The sequence below is a fragment of the Stegodyphus dumicola genome, chromosome 4, assembly GCF_044657685.1.
Source record: "Stegodyphus dumicola isolate Sdum_Otavi_A_Nest chromosome 4, ASM4465768v1".
Lineage (NCBI taxonomy): Eukaryota > Metazoa > Arthropoda > Arachnida > Araneae > Eresidae > Stegodyphus > Stegodyphus dumicola.
Window position 1 is genome coordinate 4,786,967 of NC_140771.1, and position 13,397 is coordinate 4,800,363.

At 31.1% G+C, this 13,397-nt stretch overlaps 1 protein-coding gene across 2 annotated transcripts in view; it reads right to left on the reverse strand.

Annotated features, from left to right (window-relative positions):
• Positions 1-2,702: 2,702 nt before the first annotated feature.
• Positions 2,703-13,397, reverse strand: part of LOC118188907 (papilin-like) — a 345,995-nt gene continuing 335,300 nt past the window's right edge. For both annotated transcript variants that reach the window (XM_035359431.2, XM_035359432.2), the window contains 3 exons: positions 11,251-11,535; positions 8,524-8,799; positions 2,703-4,480 (listed from right to left, as the gene is read on the reverse strand). In XM_035359431.2, the coding sequence (XP_035215322.2) occupies positions 4,320-4,480; positions 8,524-8,799; positions 11,251-11,535 (722 nt within the window). In that variant the 3' untranslated portion in view covers positions 2,703-4,319. The remainder of the gene's footprint in view (positions 4,481-8,523; positions 8,800-11,250; positions 11,536-13,397) is intronic.

Consider the following 13,397-nt stretch of genomic DNA (forward strand, 5'->3'; position numbering starts at 1 on the left):
GATTTCATTCTCGGGGGAGGGGAAGGGACATTATTCATAAATTATAATGTTACTGTATTTTTCGATATACGGAGAACATGAATTATGACTTCACAATTTCATATTCCTATCTCTAAATATCTCATTCATAACATTCTGCTACTCTCCATCCTGTTCTGAATTAATTAATTTTCTCGCTTTTTTACTACATGTATGTATTCTAAAAAAGGGCTATACTCAGTTATATTTCTGAAAATTTTTAGCTTGAGAGACAGTTAATTAGCATCTTGAAAGTAATTAAGGTACAATAACACGCCGAACAAATTTGCGCTTTTGCAGCTGAGGGTGATGGTTCGGTAAAACCATCGAAACTAGTCCTGTGAAAATTTGAAAATATAGCACTGATTTTTGTTGTTTGACTTCTAAATTAACATCTTGAAAGTATTTAACTTCAGAGTAAACGATGCATTTATTTGCAACATCGTAACCATTTTAATCTCTCATGCTAGTAAATTATATGATGTCATGGTAATGCCGAAAGATCGGGAAACTCCAGCCCAATACATGTAATGATTACTTCATTAATAACCCCAACAGTACAGTGTGGCAATTGCTAAGATTAAAGATAAAAAAATCTTGGTTGATTAAGGCAGAGCACACGAAAGGATATCTGCCTAAGGGAAGACTACCTTCGTGGAGAACTTTAAGAGTAATAGACTCATCTTTACTCATGAAGAAAACCATGAAAACTGAAAAATCATGCAGCCAGCCTATCCACTAACATTTGACCTCAGATCAAATTACCTGTGTCTACCGCTATTAGGAATGATTCTAATAATTTTTTGTCATCCCACTCCCTCTTTCCATCAATGACAAAATACCTCAAATTCTCCACAATTTCAACTTTAATGGCATTTTTTCTCACCTATGAGTAAAATTTACTATTCGATTTTTAAAGATCTGATCTCCGATTTTAGCTCTTGGGGATATTATAGCTAACTTTTTGACTTGACGATTCCATTCATATGATAATAAAAAAGTGCAGATAAGTATTTTCTCTGTGACATTATCATATCACCATGTTACATTACTATTTCTAAGTTTCTTGCAGATCTTATTTTATTGCAACATCTTCCAATAAATAGTTTTTTTTATTACTGAATAATTTTTGCATCTTTTTGTTTCCAAAGTAATCTATACTGCAGTTAAATAATTTATTGAATGTACCATATATTTCAGTGGTCACTAAATTACATTATTTACCCCACACAAAGTAACAAATCATTGTATTTAGTTTCTTTATCTATTTAATCAAAATCAGATTTGTAATTTCTTACACCCATACTTATTCATCTATCCCATTAACTTCATTTGCACCTAGGCTGTGGTTTGCAGAAAACTTTTGAAAGGCTTTGACCCATTTCATTCTGATATATTTAAATCTTATCTTTCACTTCCATAAATATGCATGAGCCAAATCCTGGTTAATACTTCACTTGTAACAGTTCTATTTCAACCAAGTTGTAAACAAAGGGAACATTAACATATCAGCGTAACCATCTTAAGGTTTTTTTTTTTTTTTTTTTTTTTCCTTTTAAATATATAAGAGGGATCTATGTTTGAATACCCTTGAAATCAATAGCTTCATTCAAAATCTACACCATGCCAAGGTTGCCCCTTCCCTTTTTTTTACCTAATTTAAAAAATTTATGAGAGGACTAAAAAATGAATTTATTTTTGAAGAAAAAATTTTTTTTGAAATAATGAAAACTGCATTAACTACGAGTTTTCTAGAGTTATTTAATTATTACGAACTCCCTTCCCATTAATAATATGCACAAATAGGAAGCCTTTATTATTATTATCTATTTTAACTGCTACACGAAGCTCAGAAAATTTGAGAGAGATTTAATTTTTACTTTAACGGCAATATTGCTGCTGTTTATGCATAACTAAAACTAAAAGGTAAGCTAACTTTTTAAAAGACAACTTTAATGTGGCTAACTGCATGATAAAACATTTTTTGTCATTTTGCTCTTACCAATTTAATGGCTGAGAGTGTATTATTTACCCCTACACTAGACGGTGCTGTATGCAGCAATAATTTCCTTAACAGGATCAGCCTCTTATTTAAGAACTATTTCAAAGGACAACAATAGAGGTTAACAAACAGATCATATTTATTTCATCAAACTCTTAAAATGCATTTAATGCTCTCAGCCTGTATGGTGATTTAGAGAGATTATTGTGTCAATGGATTTGTGGTAATCTCCAATTAGCAATTTTGGAATTATGAGTACCGTATTTGACGGCATGTAAGACGCACCCTTATTTAGAAGGCCACACACATGTAGATGTAGAAAAAGTTATGTGTGTCTAGACCTTTATCCGGGCTAAAAATAGCATTCAGTATTGAAAGTTAACCTGTGTCCTTCACGTATAAGACGCAGGTAATTGTTTTTGAGACCAAACTTAGGGAAAAAAGTGCATCTTATATGCGGTCAAATACGGTATATATTATGTTAAGCACAAAGACCTGTTAATTGTGTGATTCTTGTGTGAACAGTGAAAAAAGGTACAGGAACTTTTAAATGTCCCCCCTTAACTGCATCCTATTACATAAATATGTATAAGTAAGCATACATTCATCAAATTTCTATCTGTTATTTTTATGATGTTAATTAATTATACCAATAACAAGAGTTTTACATTGCAACAAAAGGTACAAAACATTTTGTCAAATTTATTAGAAATTTTAAACAGGAGTAATGATTTATAACAATTATTTTAACAAAAATATTTAAAATGCTGGACACTTTACACAGAGACAAATATTTGCTAATAAAGTTGCAAGTATTATGTATAGATTCCAACATTCATTAATTGAAACATTTATTAGTCACATAGTTATTCACAAAACAAATTTCATATTTCTCATAATATTTTTCAGTTGAATACAATTAGCTATATTGCAAATGTTTTAAAGATATTTATATTAGCATGTGCTTATTATTGGCATAAATAAAATAATTAAATAAGAAAAGTAAAAAGAAATATATATATATTATTTTAAAATGTCTCATGTAGAAGACACTTTAAAAATTTTTTATACTCTCTTGTCATCAAATGAAAGAAATGGTAGCGTTGTAAAATTTTTAGCTCACATTTCTGTTCATCTTTGTTGAATTTACAATACTATCATTCACAGAAAACCATAAAATATATTTTCTTCGATAAACAAAACATATATTTTAAGATATGTAATTATTTTTAAGGCAAACCAATTATAATTATATAATATTTTCCTCATTATTCCTAAAATTATATTGTTACAAGACGAAAAACAAGAATTATTCATTTATGTCTTTTGAACAGAATATACAACTCAAGAAATATGAACTTAATTTTTTTCTAGTGCACGGCATCAGCAGTTGCCTTAAGGATGGGTGCAGTTCATTACTGCTTAATTAATTATCTACATGTGACTGGCAAAGGCACTCATGAGTTAAAAACAGATGAAACAATTTTCAGCTATCAACATTTTAAATTACATCGTGTTAAAGAGAATTACTTGTATCATGCTAATAAGCAATTATGCTCGTATACAGATAGAATAAAGTCTCATAAAATGTATTTTCTAAACACATATAAAAGAACTGTGTAAAACGGGAGGTAATTATTTTGAATTTCTTTCATGCAAATATAATAAATTAAATTTTTAATCAAGCATGAAAACAGCTTTAAAATTATTTACAAAAGTGCAAATATCATTGAATTCAAAGCAATATTCAAAAGAAATATGTGTAGAGAGATGATTAATAAAGTTATTCACGTATGTTTTTATTGCTTTTCTGATAAAGCAATTTAAGCAAAACAAAATCTCTCTCCACAGGTGGTGTAGAAGTCTTGATATGATGTGTTGGTCTTAATTTCATCAGTTTTGTGAACATTTGGCATCCAGTGCTAGAAAAATCTTTCTTTGTCAATACTGATGAGAGGCAGAAATGCACAGCTGTACAAAAACTTTCTCGGTTGTTAAAATTTTAGAGAAAAATCTTGGCAGTTTTCAAAGCTGAGTTCATGTCAAAAAGAACTTGAACACAATTTAGCACCCATGTTAAGTTCTTTTTCTCATGTGCTGAGAAGTCAACACTGGAACACAAATTCATGAAATTCCAAAGCTTGTATATGAGAGATGGATAAAGAATTACCTCTTTTTCCAACTCAAAAATTAGAGCCTTGGCTACTATGTATAGCATTAAACTGAGAGTCTTTATGCTCAAATATTAGTTCATGCTGTTATATTTGTTCATATTTGTTACTACCTACATAGATATGAACTATGAATTTGTACCATCAGTCCTTTGTAGTTGTCCAGCAAGAGCACAGGATAAGCAGCAGAATTTCGCATAAGTTGGATTGATGCAATAATTCTGCTTCACAATCATGGCACAACTTGTGAAAAATGGACTATCTTTACAAGTGGAAGGAACAGAAATATCTGAAACAAAACAAAACAAAAAAAAATTCTAATGTAAAGAAATTTAATTAAACCAATTCAGTAATTAACAGTGTTGTAGAAAGATTCTGTAGGCCTTAGTAATGATCATTATGCAAGTGCTTAAGTATGATGTAAGAAAATAAACTTGGCAAGAAATTAATGCTATTTTTAAGTACTAGTTTAACAAATAATAAAAAAATGAATAATAATTGTTGGCCAAAAACCACATAAATATTTCACACAAAAGCAAATTTTAATGTGCAAAATGTTTTTGCCAAAATAGTTTTTCTATTTGTCAATTATTTCATTTTTCCTTTTAATTTTATTTGTTAATTATTTTAACCTGTGAACTTTAGACATAAAAAACAAGACTTTGTACCCAAATCAATCAATCATCAAGATTTGATTTTTTTCGAGGGCCTTCCAAGAAAATAGGGTCACGGAAGTTTATATTGGCTCTCCCTGCTCTCTATGGTACTGGTAATTAAATTACTTGCAATTTAAAAATTATTTTTATATGAAATATGAGTCATCCTGATATAAAAGAATTTGAGTGGCTGTTTTTCTGGATCTTTTGCCAAGACATGGTAGAAGCATCATGGTCATATGAGCTTATACAGTCAAAAGTCGTTAATTTGGACACCCATAATCCGGACTTAAAAGCTAAATTCTTTCTGCGCATGCGCCGCATTGACGCATGCGCATAGGCATTTACGCGTGCGTGCAAGACCTTTACTACTGCGCATATGTGTCTGCACAAGCGCAGAATACGTTTTCGCATGCGCGTTTAATGTATAACGGACGGTATAAGCTAAGCTAAAATTATCTATTTCAGTTAATGTTGATGATTGCATTGTTCCTTAATCTTCGAATTTGATCCGGCTTATTGTTTTTTGCAGACTGTAAGAGCAATTTTATAAAAGTAAGCTTGAACTTTCGATTATGTCAAATAGAATTTCCGATGCTGGAGATCCCAAAGGATCTACAAAACGAAAGTATGTTTCGATGTCCATCAAACAAAAAGTGGAATTGCTACAAATATGGATAAAGACATATCCTTTGTTTATCTAACCGTTCCGAAATCTGTTTATCAATTTCACGCTGCTCTGTGCACGGGGAGGGGGAACGTCATGGTGCGCAATGAACTGGAAGCTGATCTGTCAGCACTATTGTTATCTTCAGGGCAGATGTTTTTATTTTATTCGGCTTATAATTCCTTACTAAATGTAGTATTTTATCTCGATGTACTCCGTCTTTGATATGATTTAAATCAAATTCCTCGTCATTATAAATATCACGAATACAAATCAAATAGTTTTCTGGTTGCAATTTTCTAATTTCGGCTGTGCGTAATGTATGCTTTGCGCATGCGCGCGTTGAGAGAAATGTTTAATAAAGTAAACAAATAAATATTAAGCTTCTTCTTTTGTAAATTTTGATACCCTTTAGATCATAATTGCTCATTATTTTATAAATTACGGTTTCATATTTTTAATTTTATAATTTCTGCATGCCATCTTACCAGATTTAAACTGATGATCTATAATCCAGAAAAATCGATAATCCGGAATCGCCGAAGTCCCGACGAGTCCGGATTAAAGACTTTTGACTGTATTTAAAAACCATCAGAAAACTTTTCTCCTTTTTTTTCCTATGCCAAGAAACTAAATCTTGGCAGAGGAAGCTTCTAAAAGGCTAGGCAAATTAATATAAATGGCTGTATTTGAGCTGCAAAGGTGAGTTTCAGTTCTAAATTACTTCAGGAGAGACTGCCATTCAAACAATTAGCTAAATTGCATTTGGGAATTTACTTTGTGAGTAATATTGGTAATCTGCAATATTTTATCATATTAAGGATAAAGAGCAGCAGTGATTGCACCTCCAAAATCTTCCCAAAACTCATAAAACCCCTTGAGTCAGTCATTTACAGCTGCTATTTCATTTCTATGCATTCTTATTAATTGCAATAATTTTTCAAAACTAAGGAGATAATTGTTTGTTAGGCATCTTAAATAGAGAAAAGTGTCCTAAACGGTTGACTCTTAGAACATGCATATGCAGAGGGAGAATACATCTTGAAATTACATTTCAGAAACATGGTTCTCTCCCTTCTCCCATTTTTTTGTTAATTTAGAAAGTGATGTTATAATGCTGTATTTTATTGGCTTATGGTTAAATTTTATCTTCCAAAAATAACATAATTTCAATATAAAGCTATCACATTTCAAAATGAATATTTCTACATAGATCACTAGAGAACTTCAGGCAAAAGCTATAAAATTCAAGTGACAAATAAATTGATTAGTTAAATTACAAAATAATCTTTCAAGTTCTTTATACCCATCTTCGGAGTGAAATTACAATTAATGTTATGGAAATTATAACTAAAATGGTGCATAACTGGACTAATGAGAAGGTACTATTTAGAAAGAGAAATTTAAGACACTAGAAATAAATAATGGAATGAAAAATCAATGGATAATTGGAAAAAGGTAAACATTTATATTTTATTGAATGGTTATCACATCACTTTTGACTAAGATCCTAGGTTTAGAAAATGCTTTATTTAATTAGGGTTTAAAAGGTCTTTGAGTGCATAAGACTAAAGCTACAAATATGTTAGTCAAGTGCATAGCAGTTAAAAGTTAAGTTAAATTATTGGTAACTGCTGTTAAAAAATGTGTTCTCATTTAGTGATGTCAAATTTTGATTAATTTGTACTTGAGTTTGTTGGAGTGAAAACACTTAAATAATCATGATAAGTGGCAGCCACTGGAAGGATGGGAGTTTAATAAAATCAACTACAATTGTCTAATTTTATATCTTACCCTGAAATATTCTCACTAGATCATAGAACACATCACCCATGACAAGATTATTCAAGGACCATAGTTCTGTTGTGAAGTCTAGTTGACTGCAGGTGTGAGCAAGTTGTGAGCGAACTGTTACATAGTCTAGCTAACTCCACAACAGTTTTCCCACAACCTGCTGCATCTTCAGGATTTTAATGAGGTAACTGGCTTCTGGAATTCATGCAGAGATAAATTTATGGGGTCATGCATGCTGCAGTTACAAGAGGTTCCACATTCTAATGGGTGCTTTTCTATAAAACAGTAAGCATGCCAAGTGTGTTAAGACAGGGACCCCCAAAGGTTCAGCAAGATGGACGACTGAATTCATATATCTACCACAGGTTGCATGAAGAAAGTCCCTGCATGACAATATCCACAACTGCATTCTTCTCAATTTAACCACAGAGTATATCCATTTTAAATGCTGCAGAGAGCATCATATTTGGAATCCCATGGATAACAGTCAAAATATTTACACAAATAAGTCTGGATTTTGCCAAAGAAGCAACTTTTGGTGAATCTTTAGCTGCAGAGATTCTATGAGACCAGAAAGTCACAAAGACACAGTCCAGAAAGTCATAATTTAAAGATGGATGAATCATGGTTTGAGCATTACAAAACTGTTTCAGTGTGGGTCTTCAGAGACAGGTCTTGGATCTGTAACTAAAGCATTTTAGAGTAGCTACAGGCAATTACAATAATGCACAATGTCTATATTATAAATTTTCAGAACTCTATAGTCTCTTCTTAAGAAACTCTGGGAACTAAAAATATGTTTAAAGAGCAGCAGTGATTGCACCTCCAAAATCTTCCCAAAACTCATAAAACAGCCAGGCATAATCATGCATTTACATTAAAAAAACTTAGTTTCAAAATAATAGACAATTTATTTTTTATATTTTATACGTTACAAAAGCTTAACCATTATTTTCTGAAATTTTTGTGCTTCTATCTGGAAAACGATAGAAATTATGCTGTTATGTTTATCAACTGCTCTTAAATTTTTTAAGCTAGTAAATTTTCTTTCTATTTTAAGATTTAGAAAACAATGTTTCAGTTTATTCAATGTTTAGCATTTTATCACTTTCTTCATTCTAAATACTCTTGAAACGAACTTTAAAAAGAAAATTTCTAAATTAATAAGGGCACATTTTTAATAGGAAATTCTTTGAAATATTATCAGTTTCTTACCATGAACTTGAATATTTAATGATGCTGTAGCTTTTCCATGTTGATTTTGGGCTTCACAGATATAGTCTCCACTGTCATTGTATTGTGCAGAGGCAATAAAAAGTGTATGGTTGCCCAAAATCTCTCTATGACCATCTGATTCTAGGGGTTTGCTGTCTTTTCCTAAATGCCATGTAATATCCATAGGAGAAGTGCCAGTTACAATGCAATCAAGTTGCAATGCAGAACCTACTTGGTATTCGGGTGTGACTAGAGTTATGTTAACTTTTGTATCCTCTAAAAACACACACATAAGAAAAATCACAATTTGTTCAAATAAAATTCATGTTACATTTATACAAGCAAAGTTCATCTTATAATTATATAAGCTAATTCTTACTACATACAATGTAAAAATGCATAGGAAGTCTGAATTTTGATTTATTATAACTTTGAGGAGGAGGTTAATAAAATGCTGAAGTAATCATAAAATCAGCATAAAAATAAAGCAATAATACGTGCATTAAATATATGCTAGTATCATGTTTCTTCTCACAGAACTTTTAAAATAACTATTATAATAAAATAACATAAAAAGTGCTTTGTTAAGGCTGATCAATAGATTTTTATTATTGAAGGTTTAAATATCATGAATGAAGATTTAGCTTAAGCAGACAACATTTATAATAAAGCGCTTGCTAAATGCTACTTCAGAAAAATACTCGTACATATTTTTTTTAAAATAAGAAGCACATTTCAGGTTCTCATGAGCAGCACTTTAATAGCATGATAACACGTCTAACATTTATGATTTATGTGTGACATCTTTCAGTGCTTTCTCTGTGTGTTTAAAGAAAAAAGGAAATGTCATTTGAATTCTAATTTTTTTCCCATTAATTTTTTTTTCACCTAATGTATACTAAATTCACTGTATAGTAATTAATTTTTAGCAGAACATAATTTAGCATAACTACATTGAATATATTTTTTTATCAGTGATTATCAGGTATCCAAAAAAGTTCATTGTATTGTAGTTTTCAGTGTGACCATTATGTAATTTTGTGCAAATTCATTTTATTCAATAAAATAATATCCTTCAGCTTCAACTGCATGTTCCCAACAAGTTACAAGCTTATAAATCCTGTACTTGTAAAAGTTCTTGTTCCCTACAGCCAAAAAATTATCCTATTATTTACGTGACATGATCTCAGTTTCAAAACTGTTGCTCTCACAAATGGTTATTCATGGCCAAAAGCAGGTGATAGTCGGATGGAGTAACATCTGGTGTATAAGGAGGATGAGGTAAAACTTCAAGTATGCCAATCACTTCCTTGGTCACTTTTTCCATATGAGGTCTGGCATTGTCTTGAAGAATAATCTCTGTTTCTGTTGAGTAGTGCTGGCTGCTGCAGTCTTTTGCAACTAGGACAAGTATACCTCATCTGTTATGGTTTTGCCACTCTCTAGCAACTCAAAGTGCACAATACCAGTGCTGGTCCACCAAAATACAGAACAGTTCTACTTCTGTTGATCAATGGTTTGTTTTGGGGTGAATACCACAGAACAAGGGAACAACTTTTTTTTTTTTTTTTTTAATTTATTGTACAACACCCATTTCTTGTCACTTGTTTATATCTGGCCCAGGAATGGGGCTTTCTTGTGGCATGACAGCAATTATGAACAAATGGTGAGCCCCTGGAGTTTGGTTTTTGTGATCAAAACCCGAGGAACCTATTATTGAGCTTCTGTGTTTTCCCAAGAGTGCGCTGATGTAATTGAATGGTTTTGTCTGACTTTCCAAAATTTTGTGCACATTCCTTGCATGTTTGATATAGATTATTATTAATGTCCTCCTTCATCAGGCAGCAGCTTGAAGCTTATCCTCGAGACTCTTCTCCTGACTAACTAAACCACTTTTACACTGAGTGCTCACTCACTGATGCTTCTCCAAACATGGAGCTTTTTTTTTTTTCTTTTTTTTTTTTGCAGCATTCCTTCCCAGTTTGAATTCAATAAAGTAACAGGCTACCACTATGAGGCTTAACATAGACACAGATCCTTTCAGCTGTAAATTAAGCTAACTGTAGTGCAATAAATTAGCAAGAACAAAATTTCAATTTTAAGAATCTAATAATATTTAAATATTTTTTGCCCAATCAACTAATATCTTTGACACTGACACGTTCACACTTTAAGATTATAATTTCTACAGAACTGATACATCTCACGAGTCACTGATGTTTGATAAGAGTATTAAGATTTGGCATTATTCCGACAGGTTTACCAACACCTGTTATTTGAACTTCACTTTGCATGTTATCAGCATAAACGTTTTTGGATACCTGGTAAATCATAACCTCAGGAAAATCAGATTTGTCAAAAATTTTATATACATAAATTATTATCTTCCGTGTTCTTAAATATGTCTCTTCAATCGAAAAAGAAGGTAAAAGCTTTTTAAAGAATTTTTTGAACAACTCGAAAAATTTTAACTTTCTTTTTTCTTTTTTTTTTTCCCTAGAATTCATCCAAAGAATTTTTAATTTCAGTGTATCTGAGCTTTAAATCTGGTTCTAAAATTTACCGTTTCTAATTTGTACTCTTAAATCAGAAACTTAGAAATTTTTTATAATGATTCAAAATTATAAGTTCTAAAATGTTTATCAAATAAAAATTTCTTAAAGAAATTTTCTTAAGTTTTCATGCAAAAAGAATATTATTTAATAAGAAAACATGTGGATTACTTACCAAAAATAATTAAATTAAAGAATCGAGTGACTGACTTCCCAATACCATTATCTGCTGTGCAAGCATACATTCCTCCATGAGAATAGACAGCAGACATTATATGCAAAGAGCCATCAACTGAAATTTTATAATCACCACCTTCTGTACTCAGAGGATGGTTTTTGTGAGTCCAGGTAACTTTTGGTGCTGGATATCCTTTCACAATGCATCTCAAAAGAGCTGGAGTGCCCAATTTGACAGCAATGTCTTTTCTTGCACTTAAAATCTGAGATGGTGAAGGAGAATCTAGAATAAAATGTGAAAAATCAGGCTCAAAGTAAAGGAAATAAAAACCTCACATTTCTAAAATACAATTATAGCTTATAATTAACACCTTAGATTCATAAATGCTTTTGTCTTTCAATAAAATGAAAACTAATTGATAAGAAGTGTAAATATTACATATTCTAATATCTACTTTAAAACTAAGACTATAAAACTAATTGTCCTACTTGTATTATATTATACAAGATACTGTTTCTAAAAATAATTTCTGGTAAGAAATTTCAAACAAAACAACAAAAAATTAATGGATAGTTCTTCAGATTTTGATGGTGAATACAAATGAAGCAGGACAAAAGTATAAGCAAATTCCTTTGAATAACATAAATACCATTTTGTATGACTTTTTGCTATCTCCGCAACAGATGGAAAGTTCTTTTCTTTCTTTCTTTCTTTCTTTCTTTTTTTTTTTTCTTTTTTTTCTTTTTTTTAAAAAAAAGGGGGATTTAAGAAGTTATCAATGTGTGTTTGACAATCTTCATAGAAGCAGACATCTGCCCATTCATACAACTTTGAAGTACTTGAAGAGACAAAAATCTGAGAGGGAGAAGGTCTAATAAATATGGAACATAGGATAAAACAGCTCAGCCATATTGAGTAAGTTTCTGACATTCATTGAAATGTGAAGCTGAGCATTGTTATGATAGAAAACAACACCTCGACACCCTCTGCTTTAATTTATGCTTTATCTTTTTTTAAACATTATTTGGAAACAGTATTTTTTTTAGTTTGATTTGATGGCAACAATTCATAGTAGTACACAATTCCTTTGTAATTCCACAATAAACACAGCATTACTTTTCGTGATGCAATTCTCTTCTCGATGTTTAATAAAGGATGTTCTTTTGGCTTACCCTATGATTTTTTCTTGTAACATAATTATATAGCAGTCACATCTTTTGCAGTAAAGAGCCATTTAAAAAACCTAGTGAGAGAAAGGGCTTCTTTATTTCTTTTGGCAAAGAATGAAATACTGAAACATCTGAAACTGTATTGAAGTATGGGATACTCATCCATCGTAGCAGTTTACAAACTCAGTCTTCTTCAAATGATCATTTACTGTACTTTTTGGAATATTTAGTGTGTCTAAAAGTTCCTGGATTTTCAGTGATATTTTTTAAACAGATTTTTGTTTATGGGGGATGATTGTTCAGAGTGGGCATCATCTTCGAGGCTAAAATTCCAAAACTTCTCAAACCACATTTCCAACTATGTTATCAGAAACAGAACTTTGTCTACTTACACCTCAAATTTTACAAATAGTGTAACTAGCATTTCTCCCTTTCTTGAAAATAAAAAAAGCATTATAAGACAAAAATGAACTTTCGGGTTTTTCATTTTTAGCACTAAACTGAAAAAACGTTATACCACAGCATATGCTAGAACTATGAAATGTAAGCAGAAAGATTGTATGAAACACCTTCTTTGATTAAAGACACTCCTTATGAGCAGTAACGAAATAATTAGAAGAGGGTGCATTTCAATTTGAAAAAATTGCAGAACTATCTTGGATGACCCAATATTTTATTTATTGTTTGGTAAATTGTTATGGAAACTTAACATACGTTTAAAACAAAAATAATATTAACATCATATTATTATTTTGTAGCTATGTTTAAAGAATTGCACTTTTTCTTTACCCAACGACAGGCATTACCTTACCTTACCAACAGCAGGCAACACTACATTCTATACTTTTGTATTAGATACATGAAACCATGTATGTTTTATAACTCTATGTGTATTATTCTGGATATGTGTCTCTTTGGCCCCCACCCTTGGTGATGGTATAAAAAGCTGCAAAAAAACTGCGAGTTATTTCAGTG